We start from the raw sequence: 21,609 nt of genomic DNA, 5'->3' as shown, positions 1-21,609 counted from the left end.
CAGGTCACCAATATACAGAGCAAACTGGAAAAACTCTTTCTAGTTCTGACTATGTAATTATTGCTGATATTTCATATGTCCAACATGGAATGTGATTGTGTTACTCATCTCAGTGCTGGACTCCTAACATAAGCAGCAGAGTCATATTTTAAACACTTCAACTAGGTGTGTTCGTTGAGATGATGGCCACCATATCTGTTATTTGGTGTATTTAATAGCAAGAATAACTTGATTTTCCTGCTTTTTTATTTTTTGTGTCTGAATTTGTTTCTTATGCAGTATCTGCTCTCATTTCATGGCTGAGAAGTTGCCATAATAGTTATCAATGCTACACATAAAGCACAAATTGGAAAAATATATATCAGGATTATATTACCTCTGAAATGTGGTTTCATACTGGCATGAGATTGCTTTGAAAGCATGAGGAGAAGGATGATGGCATGTAAACAATAAAGAGTATGTTGTTGAGAAAAAGAAAAGTCTCTCCCATTGTTTGAGATTAAACAGGACAAATTCTGGGATTAGGATGATTGTGGCAGAAATTAAATCTGAATCTGAAATTAAAGCCTGTGTCCATTAATTTATACAGATTAATCTGCTTTGATCCTGACTTTCTTCGTGATTCTTGGTAATTATCTGAACTTGTATTTTGGTTTCTCTGAATATAACACAGCTTCACAGGCACATAGCAAAATTTAAGCATGTACACATAAAGGGTGATCTACCTAATTTTAAGTGTCAGTGATGTCTAAATCCAAGATAATCATCTGAACTCTAACTACTGCTAAAATAGGATTTCCAAAGGCATGGCCTTATCATTGCATTTTGCTCTATGGATATCTATGTCTTAGAAATGTAGGAAGATCCTTAGAATGTATCTTGGCATTGATAGTAAAAAGAATAGAAACATATAACTTGAGGACATTTTTGAGAAAAATCTAAATCTGTCTGTGTTGAAAAGGTAAAACTCTTAAAGAAATCATGTATATGTTCCTGTGATCCTGAGTTTGAGCCCCACAAATGTGTGTAAAATACATCTCCCCTTTGGGACAGCAATTTGCAACTTCAATAAAGTACCAATCTATGTGTTTTTGCAACCTTTCAGTAATATCATAATTCACCATAACAGAGTCAGATTATCTTTAAATCCTCAAGTTACTGGGAGATGTGATAAATAGCTGTTGTAGTGCAATATTATAAGATTTGAGAGGAGATTTAAACACACCGTCTTGATATTTGAAATTTCTCAATAAATTTAAGTATTTCCTTTCAGAAGCATTTTTTATGATTATAAATATGGAAAGTGGAGTAGTGCAGCGGAATTTTCTCCTTCTAAGGTACCAGGTAGCTGATATAACTAGAGGGAAACTAAGCTACAATCCCTCCATAGTGACAGTATTATCCTTCTAAAATAACTTTACTTGGATTCTGCTTCTTTGAAAAAGTTATTGCCTTATGCTGAAGAATCCATATTCCTTTTTAGAAATCAAGCCACAAAGACAGAAGCTTCCTTTTGTTCTGTGTTACCGACTGCACAGCAGGAGAGCTGAAATAAAAATTTCAAAGTGTCTCAGTTCTTGTTTCATAGGAAAGGCAGAGGTTTGGAGAACAGGCAAAAACTGCTTCTCCTTTACTGGAGGTGAAAGGAATTTGAGGCTGCAGGTAGGCTGTCCATGGGGGAGCAGGGAAGCAGTGGAGGAGAGAGAACAGAGTTAAAAAGTCTTGTACTTTGAATATGAAATAGAGGGACACTAAAAAGAGTACATCTGTTGTGTTTATTGGTGTTGAATTTGAGCAGTGAAAACAAGATGGACAACAACGAGGGAGTGAGAATTGAAAACCTCATCACTGTAACACTTAATTCTAAGAAGGTGCCTTTTTGCCTTGTACAATCCTCAGCTCCAAGTTAAGCTCTTCTTAACTCCTGAGGACTTTGAGAAATGTTTGCGAAGACACATAAAACCCATTGGACTGACTGATAAATCTCGGGGAAAAGTGCTTTTGTATGTGCAAACCATGGAATAGAGATAGCAACCTTGAGGCTAAGGGCAGGCTGAGAGAAATTGTTCAATAGGACAGTGAAATGTGTTAGAGGGTGGTTCACAGAGGGCAGCATTTTTAGTCCTGCTCTCTAAAAATAGCAAGGTGTTTATCTCCTCTGCACTTGATAGCCAGCTATGGCTTTTTGACTTCAGACAGTAAAGTCAGGTCAGTCCTTTGCTGAAGAGACACTAGAAAGAGCTGATCCTCTGTAATAATTCAGTGCATAATGCATGTAGCTGCAGGGCAAAAGGCTTGTTTCAAAATTTCTTTTCTACTGGATTGCTGAGCAGAGACTCAGGTCTCTCACAACGCTGGTACGTATTATGGATATGAAATACCAGAATATCAGATATTCTACATGAGTTTACTCTTAGTCCTTTAGGTTGAAATAATTCAGTTTTATATAAATAATAATCTTTTGGATAAGGCATTTGAGCTGCACTTTCCCCCATGAGATTGTCATAAAACTCCAACAAGCAGAGCCAGTCAGACGCTTAGTCTGTGACTGCTTAATTATCCATTTGTAATGAAAAAAGCACTAAAGGAGACACCAAGAGAGTCTTTTGCAAAATATTGAGCAGCCTTGGATACTTTCCTGGGAGATAGGAAATGCCATTAGACATTATGGTGCAGAGCAGTTAGAAGGAGATTTCCAAATCTTTATAGAATCATAGAATGGTTTGGGTTGGAAAGGGCATAAAAAAATCCTCTAGTTCCAATGTCTCTGCCATGTCATGGGCAGGGACACCTTCCACAACACCATGTTGCTCAAAGTTTCATCCAACCTGGTCTTAAAGGTAGTGCCTTTCTATTGCCATTTCCTAAGAGTCTAAAAAGATAAAATGGAAAATTTCCACTAACACCTCACAGATTTCCTTTTTGGCTTCACCCAGTAGGTATACTTTGAGAACTTATACTGCCTGGGCCATCAGAAGGGACAGGAAAAATGCTTAGCTGGAAAATGTGCAGATGGTGGCTCAGTGGCCTCATTTTATGTGCACTGGGACATGCTGCACAGAAGGAAGTTACATATCAGAGGGGCTTCAGGCACACTGCAAGGGTAAAGGATGAAGCAATGTTGTCCTGGAGTCCTTCTGAGCAGCTATACTTTATATTTGAAAAACCATTGAAAATGCTAATTCTAAACTAGACTGAATTTCAAACAGCATTTGAAGCACAAGTTTTAAAATACACTGCTTTCTTTTCTTTTTATGGGAGACATCAGTAAATTTTTAAGATTTATCAGTACTTTGATAGATATCGACAATTTTAAAATATAAGAGCTTCTTTGTTTCTCAGAGCCATGTGCTGGTTAACCTTAAGGCTTGAATGAAAAATATACTATTCTGTATTAATTTGAATATGAAATATATATATCATTGACTAGGGAATATACAAATATAATAATTAATTATACATTATCTCAGAAATGTGGTAACACAGGACTCAGACTGTGCTTAAAATGGTGATAATAAAGCACTATCATTATTGACTTGAGATCAGTCCTAGCTGTCAGACTATAGTTACGCCATCAGGGTTTTTCTGAAAGAGTACTAATTCTGCTTGCTCTCAAAATTATAGTATTTAGATAGATCAGTAATTCATCAAAATGTGTACACATTTGTAGTGTGTCGTGCACATTTGACCTTTATTTTCTGGGCTGCTTCACTGTTTCTTTTAAATATTGTGCATATGGTTTATTTTATATTATATTTTATTAACAAAGAATTTATGTTTATTTTGTTACCTGTTATTTAGTTACAGGGGTTCCTCCCTCCTAATGGTGTAAAGCTATCATTTTTATGCCTGTTGCCTCACACGATGTTGTCATTTAACCTGGAACATTGACTATCACTCCCTAGTGAGATCTTCTGTTCCCGTAAATGAAATGCATTGTTGACCGTGTCTTTTAATCACACTCATACATTTTACACGTTGCCTACTCTGAACATGGTTATGGATAGTTTTACACAATTGGATTTTTGGAATCTTCTGCTTACACTTGATTTTGGAAAGTCCAGATTAAGAGATGCCAGGTCATACTCTGCAGTAATGGGATGAGCGATGCTCTGTTTCCACCTTAATGCCTTCTTATTCTGACTTAATTCTCTGTAACGCATTTTAGATGTGAGCAGCCTGTCTTTTTCTATGGATGAATAAAAGTAATTTTACTGGTAGCCTTAACATGGTGCTCATTTGGGTTCAGTTATGTGGTAATATTTTTCTGCCCTTTATACAGATCATAGAATGTGTAAGGAAAAGGAAAATCAGGAAGAAATAACTCACAGGCTGCCCAGGCTCATCTCCTCCCAGGATCCTGAAGCCAAACCCAGACTCCATTCTCCGAAGGTGAACATCCAGCTCCTTGTAATCTGGACCTGGTTTAAAGAGAAATTCCACTCAGCAAAGCATTTTGGTCTTACCTTGAGAATTTGCATCAACTTCCCTCCCACCTTGTGTTTTTTGCAGGTGACTAATGGCATCCTGGTTGGAGCTGGTGGAAACAAATGGGCCACAGACAAGGAGGAGAATTGAAAATGTAGGTGTCTCTTGGAGGATAGTTATGTTCAGTAGAATACACTAAACCAAACTAGAATACATCCACAGAAGAACAGCATGGAAAACTGTCCAAAATAGAGGTAAAAAATGTGTCTCCTTCCTAAAACTGACTGTATAATGGACTGCTGTTCATCCACCTCTGGTCTTTAATTTGTCTTTTCCTTGCAGTTCATTAAATCCTACAAAGAATAAACTGAAATGGGAGATAGAGATACATCAGTCCCACTCACAAAATATGAAAATCATTACAGGCCATTTAAGTTCCAAACCCAGATATATCTATATATCTATGTCTATATCAATATCTATATCTATATCTATATCTATATCTATATCTATATCTATATCTATATCTATATCTATATCTATATCTATATCTATATCTATATCTATATCTATATCATCTATATCTATATCTATATCTATATCTATATCTATATCTATATCTATATCTATATCTATATCATCTATCTAGATCTAGATCTAGATCTAGTTCTAGTTCTATATCTATCTATATCTATCTATCGAGATATATAGATATAAAGATATATAGATATGCATTTTTATGTAATGTAGCTTTTAAGTATTCCACTTCCAGGTAATGCCCTCAATAAGGAGTTTTGATGAAAATAGTCATTATAAACCTCTCAGTCTCAGAGTTTAAATTGAAAGCTAACATCATTAACTTGAACTCCTCAATGCTACTCAATTACAGTCTCAACAGCTTTATGAATCAATAAGATTGCATTTCCATATGCCTGCCTAACCTGTCTTTAGACAGAAATATATCAGTTGAGGAATATAGAGTCTTTTAAAAATCACTTTCTTATAAAAGTGTCTTTAGCTTCACTTAAAAAAACAAACCAGTGTTCTGGGATAATAATAACAATAATAATATAATAGTAATAATAGTAATAGTAATAATAATAATATTAATAATAATTTAAATATTATAAAGTGAAACTGTAAGCATTTAGAAGACTAAGAAACTGTCTGTTGTCTGTTGTGACTATCTCTTTGCATGCTCAGAGATGCTTTAGGCTCATCACCTAAAGCAGTGATTGGCAGGAATGGTCTTTCCTATGGATTGCACTCTGGTCTATACATTGTGACACAAAAGCTTTTGGTCAGCGTCAGTTTGTTGCTGACCCCAAGAGAAAAAAGGGATGATATGGCTTGTTTCAGCAAACTGCTCATAAGTATCTCCAGTTGTGCCTTGTTCCCTCAGGATGGGAGGGATTACAGATGGCTGAAATATGGAACTTCAGCAGCACTCACCTATAGATCTCCCCTCAGAGCCATCAGTGGACACCTCATAAACTGTGAGGTTAAAGCCTGGTTTGTTTCAGTCAGGTATTATTGCAAAGGCAGATACAGAGTGACATGCATTGGCTCTATACTATGTGCAATAAAATCCTCTGTAAACAGCAGCATAGTGTGTTATTTCAGCAATTTGTATTGTTGAAAGTGAGACTGAATCACAAATATTTCAATTGGTAAAATAAAAGTGTTACCTTTCCTTGCCAACTTGCTTCTCATGTATTGAGAAGACAAACCCAAACAGAACCAAACAGGCTATTATACTGAATTTTCCCATTTGTTTAATGTGCTCAAAACTAAGGAGCAAATAAATTCTGGGTGTGTACAGTATGTTAGCTTAATGCAAATAATTAGGTAATTGTGAGAGACAAAGGAATTTCAGATGAAAACAGTACTTTACCTGGTTTGCTGTGCCTACAAAGATGGGGCTTAGCACTAGGGAGATGGTTTTGTAGACAGACACAGTGTGATCACCATTTGTAACTCAGGTCTAACACTCAAAGGAACTGTCTCCAGCAGTCTGTCACAAACTGAGCTCTGCCTTTATTGTGCACAAGTGAATGAATATGCACAGCTGGGAATCCAATAAGAAAATATAAAAATGTCAGGTTGTGAAGAATACTTGCTCTGGCAAACTGAGATGAAAATGTCCCTCAAATACATTGACAAAGCCAAGCCAAAGCAGTGTTAGCAACAGACTAATTATAATAAGACTAATAAGGGGTATTATTTAATTTGTAATAGACGTTGTTTTTCTACCCCATTTAGAATGAAATAGATTAGCCAGTTGACCATTAAAAGGTTTAGTCTAAAAAATACCATATAGGGGCATATTTTTCTATGAGCCCTAATACAGTTTGGAAACCTTTGGATTAATTGACTGGGCTACAATGCTCATTCAGAAAAACCTTCCTTCCCAAAGACTTGGAATTCTGTGGAACCCGTTGTCTTCCAACAGGTCACTGAAAACTACTCTTAAAAAATAATGTTCTTTTCTGTCCCACTAATGAAGCAAAGCACTGGAAAGGATCCCTGGGTCATCAAGTCTAGATTCCTGTTATTGCAAACCTCTGCAAGCAAACAACACACAGACCTTAGCAGTAAAGACACAGGCAAAGAGGATGCTGCCAACTGAGCTTGTTTGTGGCCTTTGTCACTAGGTCACCTGCCTTGCAGTAGTATCATACGATCACAGTATCTCCAGTGACTGCCTGGTACACAAACCTGTGTTGCAGCTTTCAAGTTGGGTATGACATGACTCCACTGGCTCTACTGATCACCCTTCCATTGCTCTGGAGACAGCTACACCATAGATTCCTGAACTTACATTGCCGAAAGTGGACCTGACTTCTAGCCTTGGTTTTCGTGCTTAAGTGATTAATGAAATAAGACAGAAGACTTATTGCAAGGCTCTCCAATATTAATCTTTCAGTCCAGACTATTCTAGTAGAATTGCTTAGCTGCTTTCTAGCCATTCATCGTTATATTTCATGCTAAGCATTTCTTTTCCAGGCTAACATGGAAGTGTTACAGTTATAACTGGCATTTTGTAAAATGTAAAGTATAGATTAATTAAGCACATATCACTTGTTTGGTGTGAAAAATCAGTTCTCAGGTTAGACCGACCAACCAACTTTATTACACTCCCTCTGCATAGTACTCAGTTTATCCCCATATTGGCAGTTAGTCTTTGATGAAAAACATGTTCTAAAGCCTTACTGCTGCTGAGATCCTTTTTTCTTGTTTCTGAAAGACAGGTAAGTTGCTCACTACTTTGTGCTTTTCCACAGGAGCTCATGTTTGGTAAATTTACTAAAAGCCCCTATGATTATGTGGCAGCAGTTTCAATATTCCTGAATATACATTGAGTAAGTATTCTTACCCATGTAAATGCTTACATTTCAACTGATATTCCTCAAGTGCTTGCTTCTCCAGGGTTTTGGTATTTTTTTGTTCCTCACAAAGGATTGTTAGATAGACTAAATTTTGTGTTTTCTTGCTGGAGCAGATTTTCAGTTGATCATACAGAGAAAATTACCTGTACTTACAGAAAACGACACTCCTGTGACTTGCAATATACTACAAACTGTTGGTTAATATAACTTCAATATGGAAAATGTGTCTTTTTGTCTTGTCTCACTAACCTAGATTAGTATCTTGTGGTTCATGACAAGTAAGAAGTAATGAATAGGCTTGCAGACAAGCCAATACTGAATTAACACTGTCTTTTCCAGTTTGCTTATCCTTCCAGTCAGCTTCATGTACCTTAATGACCTGTCTCCTGCCAGTTTTATTGAAAGGAGAATTTCACCTTAAAGTCAATATTTTTGCTCATGTAATGTGGCTATTGTCCTGGGGTGACTTTATGATACTGGTATCCCCAATCATCTGGTTTATGTTATATATTAAGTTCTGCACCTTTAAGACTGGCTTTGAGAACAAGAGAGGGAGAAGAAGAAGCGCTCAGTTGTGTTAAAGAAAAACATCACTCCCACACATCTCGCTCCTGGACTGTGGTGTCTGCAGCACGGACAGACAGCGGGACAGAGCTTCTCTCTGGCTTTTAGTTAGTTTCAGCTAGCTGAGGCAGAGGAGTTCCCTGGACCTTTGTTTTTTTTCCTTTTTTTCTTGTATCTGTGCAAGCCTGCTCTGGACTGAACACCCAGCCAAACCCCGGGAGCTCACGCCTGTGGCCCACCGGGGCCTGGGCCTCGGCACTTTCCAGCGCCGGAAGGACTGATAAGAACCTGAGCGAGCCGAGCTACACCACATGAAAAAGACTTTTCTTCCTAGACTTGCCATCCCATCGAACAGCAAGAGGTTTTATTATTTAATATTATACAATTTTCTGTTAAATAAACAGCTTTTTCCACTTCTCTCTAAGAATTTTTTTTTTCCTTTTCCTGGACCAGTTGGTAGGGAGGGGGCATTTCCCTGGGGAAATCCCTATTTGGAGTTTTCCTCCCTAATTTGCCCTAAACTAGGACAGCTATCCTCTGCCAGAATGATAATGCTCCCTGTCCTTCCTTGCCTCTATACATTTATATTAGAAAAAGAACTTTAACTTTGCCTGCTAACAACTTTATTATCTTTTTTTTTTTTTTTTTTATAGTCATACTACTTTTTTTTTCTCTTTGTCTGAAGGAAAACTTTCTTAACAGTTAATTTGGCCTGGAAGAAAAAAAACTCACATCAATTCACTTTGCTAGGCTATAAAACCAGCTGGCTCCCCCATGAATTCGAGAATGGTGTTGGACAAGTTGTGATCTGATCATTGCAACACAGTGAGGACAGTAAAGAGCATTGGGAAATTCTTTCTGGTTCCTGAATGATGCAGGATTTGCTTTAAATGTAATGGCAGCAGAACAGACTGTTACTGAACAATAGTGAGATCTCACAGGTGAAGATGTGGTTATCAACTCCCAGCTACCTTTCTGCACCATATTAATCTGAATCACTGAGTGAACTACACACTGATAGGCATGCATACAGTTGTTTCCTAAATGTTGAGAAAATATATAACTGAAAATGCCTAATTAATTTTCTGTGTGAGACAAGTTGAACAAATGCTATGTGATTTTACAGTAATAAATGTGGTATTCAGGACAATCCTGTAAATGTTGATTTTTTTTTTTATTAAAAAATATTCTTCTATATATTGCAATTAAAGGAAAGATGAAGTGTATTGCTGTAATAATTTAACAGTGTTTCTGGGTCTATTCAGACACCTACTGAAAAGAAACCTAATTTGGACTCCTTTACTGAAGATGGTGAAGATTTTTGTTTGATACAAATAATTATAAATTGTAGATTTTGATTGACACAAAACTACAATAACTTCATCTGAGTTTCAGATGCTCTTGAAAGATGCGAAAAGCTTGAAAACAGGCATGGATCTTCTGCTCTGCAATGTGAATAGCTTTTTAAAACAGCATACATATTCCCTCTTGATATTTGTAGAGAGGAAAGCTGGCAAATAAAAAGTTCAATATGAAAATTATCAAAGAAAAGAAAAAAGAACTGCTGTGATAACAGAGTTATTCAATGTATAAACCCTACTGGGTTATGCAAAACCAGTCCAACGTTATATTTAATTTAGGATCTCTGTCCAACTTGTGTAGGACTAGAAAAGCTTTGATAGGATTGTCAAAACAGCCTTTTTTTTTTCTTTTTTTTTTGTATGGGATGCCTGTTTGAACAGTTCACTTAGCATGATAACACTGGGAAATCAAATATTGCTGTTTTTTGAAAAAGTCCATTGCCATTTTACAAGATTAGTGTTGACTCAAACACCCCAAAAATCTTATTTGAAAAGTTTTTGCTTTTACATTTTTACAGCACAAGTGTGAGAGCAAGGAATTGGTGATAGAATTACGATAGAATTAAATTCAGATTAAAAAAAAAAGATTAATCTTTGACTTGGGTAAGAGCTATAGAGATATAGAGATACACTTCAATGCTAAAGAGTGAACACTAATATGAAGGTACACATAAAACACAGTAAAACATAATGAAAAGTGTCCAAGAAACACCTTTCCTTGCTCAAAATGCAAATCTATTACAAAAAGATTTGGCATAAGCATTCTACAACCCCACAAAGATCATACACAATAAAATGGTGACTGGGCAGTCATGACTGGCCATCATCTTGAGAAATGATTAAAAAAAGAAGAATAGCTAAAACATAAAATGAAGGACAACTAGTTTACAGAAAACAAAGGCTGAAGAATACTTGCCAGAGGAATCCACTCGAAAACCAGTCCTGGGCAGCACTTGTTCTGAATAGGAAAATGGGGAATTAAAGGTGAAATACATTTCTCAAGTTATTTAAAGATGCAGCATCAATTTCTCTGCTGTGTTTTGTGTTACTAAAATGCATTTTCTATTTTTCCTTGAAATTTTGTTTTCTCCTCCCCTCCTTCTTTCCATGTGGTACATGTACATATTCCTGCTAGATTAAGACCTCCCTGGCTATTTCCGTGCAAAGTGAAAAAGATGGTGAGGTGGTAATGCTTCTTTAACACAATGTAGGTTCTGATGAATATAAAATTTTTAGTTTGGTTAAAACTGTGAAAAATAATGACAATATTTATGCTTATTCAAGTACAGCAATAAAAGGGGAAGTTTAAAGGGTGTGTTTGGATGTCTTGACCTCAGATGACTTGACCCCCGCTTTTATACAACTCAATTGCAAAACGTCTTTTATCATCAAGAAGAGGAAGAGTTTTCTAGGGGGATGTATGTTGCAAATTTGAACAACTGATTGTACATGAAGGTAAATGCACGTAAATCCCTTTAATATTTTATGCGGGTAGTTTCAAAGTATTTGTTTTTCACTATATGAAGTGCAGAAAATAACTGTCTTCTTTTCAAATAAAACTATTTTGCTTGCATTAGAAGGATCTGGATGAGTCCATAGCTGAATTCATTCATTCCTTTGTTAATTTTGAAAAGTTCTGAACAAGAGTTTCTGTTTTATTATTTTGGCAGCACCAAGAGTGAATTGCAAAACATTCCAAACTAGAGGTGACTTCTATTGACCTACAACAAAAGGGCAAATAAGGTATCCCATTTATATGACTGTAATATGTATAGCATGCATATTTCATGCTGTAAAGGAGGTAAGGTCTTTCACAACAGCATTTGTAGGAGAGTGATGCAATCTATGAGTATATACCATCTTCTTAAGACAGAAGGGTGTGGTGAGAAACATAATATAACATTTCCTCTGTGAGAGGCTGTGTACCACTTTGAATGAGTTTAGACTAAAGCCACTTGTCTGGTGGACTGCTTCCTAAAGGCAGCATGGGCTGCAATGGCAGCAGCTGAGTGATTTAGAGTTCACTTGAGATAATACTGAAATGCCTGTTGCAGGGCAAAGATATTCTCCAAAAGATGTCTATCAAGAATAGATATGTCTTAAATTTTTTGTAAGGATATTTAGATAACAGCCTTGACCTGTCCAAATCCAGGTCCACTAAATGGGGACATCCATTTGGATTTGGTGCTCCTGTCACATTTGTGTTTACTATCTGTGTTGTGTCAAGTGCACTATGCTGTTTGGCTTTATAGGTGGCTGCATTATTTTACTTGGATGGTTAAAGGAGAAAATTCCTTCACTTCAGATTTTGTACAGTGATTTGGGATCCTTCAGGCGAGATGTTCTGTCTAAATATAAAATATTCCACCAGCAGAGCTCCTGAAAACCAAAACCTTTGAAACTGATGCTGCTCCACTGCAAACTTGGAGAAATGATTTTTTTTATTCACAGCCTTTCAAGATTTTAATGGCGCTCTTAAAAGAGACAAAGTCATTTTAATGTAGAGAAAGCAATTTCATCTCAATAGTCTCAATAAGCTTTTAGGTTTGAACATAAGTTTTTTTCTCTTGGCCACTCAGCTAGAATTGCTCTTTGGAATTGCTGTAAGATTTGTTCATTCTGTTTCCATTTCTGCTTGTAGTCACTCTAACATCACCCAGAACTGGCCTCAAGCAGCAAAATGAAAGAATCACCACCACTCTCAAACTGTGACCAATTAGGGAACAACTTGCTCTGTTAAGACAGACAGCCATATATTTTAAGTAAGTTAGCAGTGTCCTTTTTTGGGAACTGTTATTTGGGGTCAAGCAAAACTGCCTGTCAATGAGGTGGTTTCCTTCAAAGTTAATCTCATGAAGTCTGATACAGCTTTTGTTCCTTTGCCTTGCAGAACTTCATGTAGATTCTCACAGTGTTAATTATCATCTTGTAATCAACCATTCAGCACCCAGCATGTGTTTACACTGTAGTTTAGGAATTCACACACATGAAAATTGGAACTATGCTATGCTGAAGATGCTGAATCAAGCCCTAAAATTTTTAAATGTCTGATCACCAGAAAGATAAGCCTAGATAAGGTACAGATTTGTGGTTTTGGTAACCATAGCAAAGAAATGTTCATATTGGGAAGAATCTGCTGTCAGCAGTATGGGTCTCTGTGCAGTACACATAATTGTGATAATGTCACTAACACTTTGGAAAATGAAATATATCCTCTAAATAGCTGTGCTCATGCGACAAGCAAACTGTTAGCAGATAGCAGAAAACTTCAAAAGAGGAAAGATCTGTAAAGAACCTTTAACATAGAGGAATGGAATTAGCACTGTCTCCATCTGTCAGATGCAGAGATAAGGAGTTTTTCTCAAAACTCACCTAATTCTGTGCTCAAAGACCCTACAGAAAAGCAACTTCCAACAGAGGAAGAAGGACTGCTGGACCTGGTCCTCAGCTGAGCAGAATGCACATCATTTGTACATATCCTGGTGCCCTCTATCTGCTAAGGATAAATTGAGCTGGTAATTTTACCAGAATACTGAGAGACCCTATTTTGTTTTGTTTTTAATCTGTCAGGTAGGTTTATAGGAAACTAATCTTACACAAGGCAATTTGAAACTTTCAGTTTATTTATTATTAAGTTAATTTTGATATTTTCTAAACTTTTAATAGTTGGGGTTTTTTCTTTGTTTTTTTTTTTTTTTTTTTTTTTAAATGTGTTAGATGTCCTGCCTCGACCTCGCAGGAAATGAGGTAGAAGAATGAAATTTTGGAGGCGTCAGGACAAAGAGACAAGTCTATCCAACACTGCCACTATGAATAGGCATTCAAAGTGCTGAAAGTTTTAAAATGATGACATAAGATTTCTGTATCCTCCCTATGATTCCTTTTTAGTTGAACTTCTGCATCTGCATCGCCATGAGTAGTTGCAGTTTTCATGTGAAATAGGAATGAAGTACTTTCAAAGTAGAGCTTGAAAGTATAATAAAATACTTGTTAAATTCACTGATTTAATTTTTTTTTTTTAGTTCAGCTAACCTGTCCTAGAAACAAGAATCGGGAAAATAAAACTAAGAAATATTCTGAACTGTTATTTGTATATAACTGTAATTAAAATAAAACTCCACCATGATGATGACCCTGTGCTCTGAAGGATGAGCATGCAGCTATGCATTTTGAGAAATCTTGCCATACATCAAGATTTGGGATTGGAAGTAGATCCCTTCCAACCCAAACCATTCTGTGGCAATCTATGATTCTTTGCATATCAGATGAATGCAAAGCCAAGAATAATTTTGATATTAGAAGATAGAACAGTAAAAATATTGCATACCTGCCTTCTTTAATCTAAAATAAATTACATTCATAAATTTATTTCATTTTCACTCATTAATTTTAAACTGAAAACTGTAAAATATTTGTGAGTATATATAGGCAATAAACAAGACCTGGGACACATCCTGGGGATGGGACATTTGATTTATATGAACTCTATGCTGAAAATAGTGGGATTCTTTGCTGTCAAGATACAGCTATAGGAGCACAATTACCCACAACATGACTTAAGGGTATTTTTATTTACACCAGTGGAACCACTGGTGTTCTCTGGAGGAAGAATTATGCTGATGAAAGGTAGGGACAGTTTTTGATAATATTTGTTTTCCATATTCTGTTGTTTTCTGGATCAGTCTTTGTTGAATGCTGAATACATGGAACAGAACTAGCACAAGGGAACATCTATATTTCAGCATCTCAGTACTAGCCATGCTTTAGGTAAACAGGAGTTTCACAAGTGAGAAGAATGAGTGTGATTATGCTGCAATGTTCTTTCCAAAGATGTGCAAGCAGCAGTTTGACACAGCTCATAGGCGGAGCAGCATCCATTTGTCTCATGTACCTGTGGCCTATGCCTACAAGTCAGTTGTCTTAAATTTTTACTTTGACTCTTAAGTACACACTGCCACTTTGCAGATCAAAATCTATTTGTATATCTTTTAGGAAAGTGTAAATTTTTAAAGAGAAAGAAATACCGCATCTTTAACACTGCCATCAGCAGTAAAACTGACACTTCATATTAGCAGAGGTCATTAGGGACCTACTTTGCAATCCAGCAATCAAAATCATTTTACATCCTTGGTACTGTGATGATTATACACTCATAATTCCATTTGAAAATGCTTTTGGTTTCACTGTCAGTTCATATAAGCAACAAATCCGTTTTGTCATGGTAATTCTTTCTGCAGTGACGAACAATACAAAACCATTTGACATTAGTCTGCTAAATTTCCTCTCCTTTTATTGTATATCATCTCTTATTAAAAAGAAAGGATTATATTCATTTAGTAATATAAGTTCTTACACAGTCTCCATGCTGTTGCTTAGGGTAGCAATAGATGCAAGCAAAACACCAACATGGACTGTTTGGAAATTGGTTTGAGAAATTCCCTTCCTATACCTCAGTTGTTCATACTCTAGGTCAAGGAGTAGTTTGATGATAATAGACCTTAATTTGCAATTTCCCAACATTTTTATTTATTAAGTGAAGGCAGGCATGACTTACTGACACAAAGGGCACTAACTGGTGAATGAAAATATTGAAAGATATGGTAAACTGAGTGCAAGGAAGGTTTGAAACTAGAACCTGATTTTCTAGTTCGCAGTTCAAAACCCTTTACCCATAAAAAAACCTCTTTATACAATACTTCAGAATACTATGTATTTAGTGCTATCATAGTTCAGCATATATATGCATCTGTACACAGATGTGTATACATATATGTTAAAGCGTAACCAAAAAGAGATTTATTTTTAGATTAAAAATGAGCAAAAATGGGAAAAAATGTTAGAGGCTTTTTTTTTTTTTTGGTCAGGAAAACACTATCTGAAAAAAGTGGTAGTACCAATTATGTGAAAAACATCCTTCAATTTTTAGTACTTTCAATCCTTAATTTTTAACTGTAGCTCTTCAGCCAACAAGCACTGGCAGGAAAATTCTGCTTATCTATGCCAAAAAAACCTTCAGGTGGTAATGCATTCAGTGCTAGACACCTAATATTTCTTTTTATGTTCCATGAGTATCAAATTTAGGAAACCCTGATGGCCTTAGTATTTTTCTGCAAGAGTGGTATTTTTGTAGTTACACATTATGGATCAGTATAATGCTGTCTGACAAATCTTTCCTGCTTTAATGCATATCTGTGCTGAAAACCTGGGGTGATGCTTCAGAGGAAAGGTAGCCTGTGAATATAAATTGAAGTTCTTGTCTGTGACCCTTACAGAAAATCTGTATAAGTCTGCCTAAGAATACACCTTATTTTGTGGAGGCTAATTATGCAAATACATTTGCTATTTACATATTTCACAGGTGTTAGTGAACTTTGCTTTTTGGTTCTTTTCCAATTTTTTAAAATCTCCGGCACAAAAAAAAATACATTGCATAAAAGAGCATATAGATTTGAAAAGGACTTGAGAAACTCAAAATATTGTGGTCAGAGAAGAAAATAACATGGGAGATTTTGAAGAAAGTATCCTTTGTCCTTTCAGCTAAAGGCAAAACTGTGATTGTTCAGATTTCATTTTTAATGAGAGCTTATCACTGGTTTATCTCATTCTTCCTACTGGCATTTGTGTGTCACATCACCAGCCTTGGCTACCACAGTAACAGAAGGAAAAATGTAACCCAATCAATGTAAAAAAAATGTTTTATTTTACCTCTTTCCTTAGAGGAATATAACCTCAAATTTCTATTATAACTAGAGAATATTATGGCATTATTATTCCCAATATCTTTGTGACTCCTGGTTGACTAATGTCTGCCTACAGGGGTGTCTGAACAAAGTTTTTTATAACTGTGAATCTACAATAAACAGAGTTCAATATAAAATATATGAGAGAATAAGGATAATTTATAAGAGCTAAAATTTAAAATTTAGGTGAAGGAGGTCTCCTAATGATAACTCCAGGGTTCCAGTTACAGCTGTAACAAGCTGCTGCACATGAAGTCATAATTTTTTCATTAATAGGAAATTCCTGATCAGATGTTCCATTTTCTACGTTCTGTACCTAACCTGGTAATCAAGAGAGTCACACTGTCTCCTACAATCTAACAGCCTTCATAAGGAGAAAGGCGTTAAAGGTTTTGCTTTAAATTAATAGTGGGACAGAAAAAAGGAAAAAGTATCCAGCTGAGAAAATTATGTCACAGCAGAAATTTAGGTAGATATTCCTCACCATGGAGAAGAAATAAGAACAGAGGAGGGGAGAGAGTGAAAAAAACACCCAAAGCCCAAAGAGGAAAAAGCAAAAATAAACCACAAAAACCATAGACACACAGTAAAGAAAGAAAACATAAACCAGTTTCCCGTATTTTGCTTTTAAGCAGTTGTTTTAGATGATGTGGTAGTTCTCCTCAGTGTTTGGAAACCCCTCATGTTCCTTTCTTATCTACTTGGAGCTTTGAGCTTAGGTGAGAGGTGACAGCAGAGGCTGGTGACAGTTAAGAAGGAAGAGCTGACAGGTAACAGCTAACTCATAACAAACAATTTTTAAAGGTACTATGACTTCCAAAATAGAGTTGCTCTCTGTTTTTGTACTAATGCATTGTTTGCTTGCCTCTATGAAACTATTTCCTGCGCAGAAGCAGTAGTGCTTCGTAAACCATATGCAATCATTGCAAACTGAAATCTTCCCATCACACAGGGTCTTGCAGGTTCTTCGTGTTCCTTAGGTGGAAAAACATTCCTTGTAGAATGAAAATCATAACTTTCTCATTGAGACTTCCTGCTTGAAGCCCTGTTCTTGCCATCATTAGGAAGGGATGAGCTAGAGGCAGCACACTGGTCTAGTTCTTGCTCTGCTTTGAGTCATGTTGCTTGTACTTCTCACAGAACTACTGTGTTTTTCATAACTTTCTTCATTCCCTCTCTGATTGGGAAGCAGGAGGTTTTTATAAGGTCCTGGTGAGTGCTGACTGTGGGGAAATCCTATGATAAAAGGCTCTGTAGAAATTCAGAGCTATAGAAGTACAAAAATGAACTGTTTAGTAACAGTCTTACAGTGAGAGAAACAAAAAATTTGCACAATCTCTTTCATTTTGAATTTTGCAGGTCATGGCTGTTCACTTCTCTGTCCTATTTTTAGAAGATGAAGATGAAAAGAAGGTCTTGCCGAACTTACTTTGAGATAAGAAATACTTAAAAAAACCAAGTGGCTGAACTTTCCCTGTGCACTTTTAGGGTATGTTCTTCCCAAAGATAACCAACCTGACACTGCCATATGGCAGGAAACAGTGTTGTCTTGAAACTCTGCCTCCTATATACTCAAATTAGATGACAATTACTTGACTCAGTAATGGATTTCCTTCCTGTTGTTTCCATCTTCAGGAAACAGGACAACCACATAGTGCTAAGGCTTGACAAATTGAATTTGCTAAAATGTGTGCTTATGGCATTCAGGAAACAAAAGTGTCAGGGAGAATAGGGATCTTTGGAGGCAGCTATTTATATATAAGGGATATGAATGAATGCACACAAGATCTGGTTGGGAACTGTGGAATCAAATCTTAGAGAAAATGTTGAGGGGATAATGGTGGAAGAAGATAAGAAACTGAAGCTTCCAGGATTAGCTGGAACATGGGACACTGCTGGAAATCTAAGATAAGGTTACTATAGTCTTGCTTTTCATCCCTCACTTTCTCGTTTTGGGCCTAACAGCTTCACAGTTTTTAATTCTTTGTTTTTCTTGGCAGCTGGCAGAAAACATCTCACATACAGTTTTCCAGTTGCCTTTTGGACAGAACTGAAATGCAATTATACCCTTTAAACACAGGCTTTAGTATAACTCCAAACCCTGTGTTAGAAGTTCTTCCTGTGGTGAAGCATACACTCCTTTACACAGTAGATTATATAAGTAAAAGATAAGAGTTCATATTGGTCAAAGAGGTGCTCAGAAAACTTGAAGAAAGCACCTATTAATATTGAATGGTGTAATATATCTTGTAATGCAGTATATAGTCTTCTGGGGGGGGGTAGGTGTGTCTTTGTAATTGACATCAGATCTTATTTCCACAGTTTTATGAAGGGCACACGTTGATCAAGCTTATTTTGGGGATTAGAATGAAAGAAAATGCTATATAAGTATGCATGTAATATATCCATATGGAATTTATAATATTTTCTTAATTGTCTCGCAGAGATACTTGTTTCCATGGAGGAAGTCTGCATTCTTGGCCTGGTGACTTCAACTACAGAAGATGGTTCTGAACGTTGAGTGGAAAGATTTTTGTTAAACTAAATCCCTTCTAAAACCTATTGATATGGGAAATGGTTATTTGCAAATGGTTATTTCTGTTTGTTAGAGCTCTATACAAAGCCAAGAGGTTTTTTTTCAGTGGAGGTGATGAGCTAGATAAAATCCTTTCGAAGTATGGAATGGATTATTTTCCTTTTAATTTATCATATACCAAATTCTACCACTTTGGGGAATAACATTTCAGTTCAAGCAAATTTTTATTTATGTATTAGTGTAGCCCTTAATGCAGAAGAGAAAGTGAAAGAGAGGAAATGCCTGAAAACTATTTCCAATCTTTGCCCAGAAATAGTCCTACTTCTTTCAAACCTGTTTGGCCGACTCCACACAGTATCCTGATCCATACTTCAATGAGTTTAAAAATTTCAAACATTACAGTCTCTTTTTGTAGAGTCTTTTTGCAAGTCTTGGGAATACCAGCCACCATGGACTACATGGTGTTTGTAAATATATTGGAAAGCTCATTTTGTCTACTGAATAGTTTATAATTGAAGATTAAATACTTTTTTACAGGGGTCTAAGTAACTTCTCAAATACATATTTACAGTGAGTAAGATACCTGGTATTTCTCAAAAGAGCCAGCAATTTATTTAAGTACATAAAGTTAAATTTGGGATCTTAAAAGGAAAAAAGAAAGTCTGTATTATGGAAGTGTGAGTTTTAGAGTGACAATCTATGCTGAAATGTGTTCCACTATTAGGATCAGTGTGGCAGAAGATGGTGGCACTGGCCACAGTGGTAAAGAACTGAGGAATATGAAATGCAGCTTTGAGACTAGATCAGGGTTTACTTGGAGTTGATGCAAAACGAACTCTGGCATATCCATTCTTGTGGGGACTGGGAATACCAAAGCCAAAGAGGAGATGCTGATGCTGTAACTAATGTATAGGCCAAGGCAAGTAAGAACAGTATGAACCCAGTGTTAGGGACAAGAATGTATTTCCTTCAGTCTATCCCTTTGCATGCTGAAGAAATGTGAACATTCCAGGTCTCTGGGCCCAACTAATATTAATGGGCTGGTCTGAATCAGCTCCAATATTTTAGGTGTAATTTATAGCATATTTGGATCTATAGGTTCAAGTATTTTACAAAATTAATTGAAAGGCACCATGTGCAAGTAATGGCAGTGGTGAAGAAGTTTTGAGTAAAAAAGTAAAGTCTTTTTAAGAATTTATCTTAATAAGTGCAAAGGCTGCAGAATTTTAGACCTATAATTTTAGCTGAAATGTTCTTTACAAAAAGAAGTAAATAAGTCTAAGCCCTTTTATTCTTGTTGTCAAAAATATGGAATATATTTCCAAAAGCATGAGAAATTAAATCAAGATGAGCATCTCAATGGCTCAGTACTATTTTGTATAAGTCTTCAAATAGTACTTCATGCTATGGCTTACTTTCAAACTATCAAGGATAAACTGAAAACTTGTCAAAGACATTTTTATAAAAACAAATACATTTGAAATTACTTTAAAAAATGTCATTTTGAAGTGAAAGAAGGTGAAAATCTTTTTTTCATTGATAAATTCACATCTTTCTATTGGTTGATTATGAAGGAAAAAAAACACAGTAAAATGTGGTGGTACATATACTGTTCTTCACCAAGGATTTAACAGTCAAAATGGGGAGATCAAAAATATAAGGAAAAAACACTTATGAAAGTCAAGTATGAGAATCTTGGCAAGATCTATGAAAATATATGTGTACAATTTTTGAAACATTTAGAATGGCCTCTATTTACTGGAAAGAAGTGTAGTTTCTTTCTTTAAATTACAAAGGATAAGTACAGAAAATTATGTCAACAGTGACACGTTCAGCGGCAAAATTTTATGTACTAAATGGTCAGCAGGGTCAAGAGAGCTTTCACTTACGCCTACTTTCATAAATGGCTCTTGATTTCTCATACAGCTCATATGGGTCAGGTTTTCGTGGATCAAAGGCCTCTGTTGAATCAGGAAATGAACTCCTGTGAAGAGTGGGTGGATAGGGAATATTCTGTGGCATAGCTGGAGCAGACACACTTGTTTGAGGGCTGCCTTGATTCTCCCATCGTTCCATCATCTGGAATAAAAATATACAGAGAATAACAATGAAGTTTTGCAAAAACTGTGGCTTCCACAATGAGACCAAAGTCAGCGATTTCTGTTGAAGATACGTTTTGCAAAATTAGTAAATCTATTTGCTGCCTTTTGAAATGAAAGGCGTGTGTTTTGGTATTTATAAAATGACTTGGCTAAATTTACTTAGTTTGTTGCTTATGGCAAGATGTGGCCTTTCTCAGGTTAGATTAAGCCCAGCATTACCTCTGAAGCATGTGGAGGGCTTCTCACAGAATGTGCTGAGCTACTGGAAATTATTTGCTAAAGGTGGAATCTGTGGGTTAGTAAAGACACAAGTATCAAATTCATCAAAATACATAACATACATAACGTAGTGCTTAAAAGAAGGGACAGACTGTGCAGCAAGTGAATGACCTTAGCACTGTATCTTCTGAGAATACATGGAAATAACTAGCTTCCCAGGGAGAAGTAGATAACTGTAACTGGGAGCAGAATTTACAGCTCCAACTGAAG

The 21,609-nt window shown here is 36.1% G+C and overlaps 1 protein-coding gene across 2 annotated transcripts in view; it reads right to left on the bottom strand.

Annotated features, from left to right (window-relative positions):
- The window catches only part of LOC131572977 (membrane-associated guanylate kinase, WW and PDZ domain-containing protein 2), a 706,094-nt gene that overhangs the window by 66,524 nt on the left and 617,961 nt on the right, over positions 1-21,609 (bottom strand). For both annotated transcript variants that reach the window (XM_058826448.1, XM_058826449.1), the window contains exons 12-13: positions 20,908-21,097; positions 4,330-4,421 (exon numbers count right to left, since the gene is read on the bottom strand). In XM_058826448.1, coding sequence (XP_058682431.1) covers positions 4,330-4,421; positions 20,908-21,097 — 282 coding nt within the window. The remainder of the gene's footprint in view (positions 1-4,329; positions 4,422-20,907; positions 21,098-21,609) is intronic.

The sequence above is a fragment of the Poecile atricapillus genome, chromosome Z (assembly GCF_030490865.1).
Source record: "Poecile atricapillus isolate bPoeAtr1 chromosome Z, bPoeAtr1.hap1, whole genome shotgun sequence".
Classification (NCBI taxonomy): domain Eukaryota; kingdom Metazoa; phylum Chordata; class Aves; order Passeriformes; family Paridae; genus Poecile; species Poecile atricapillus.
The sequence above is the reverse complement of the archived record's forward strand: the minus strand, read 5'-3'. Positions and strand labels throughout refer to the sequence as shown.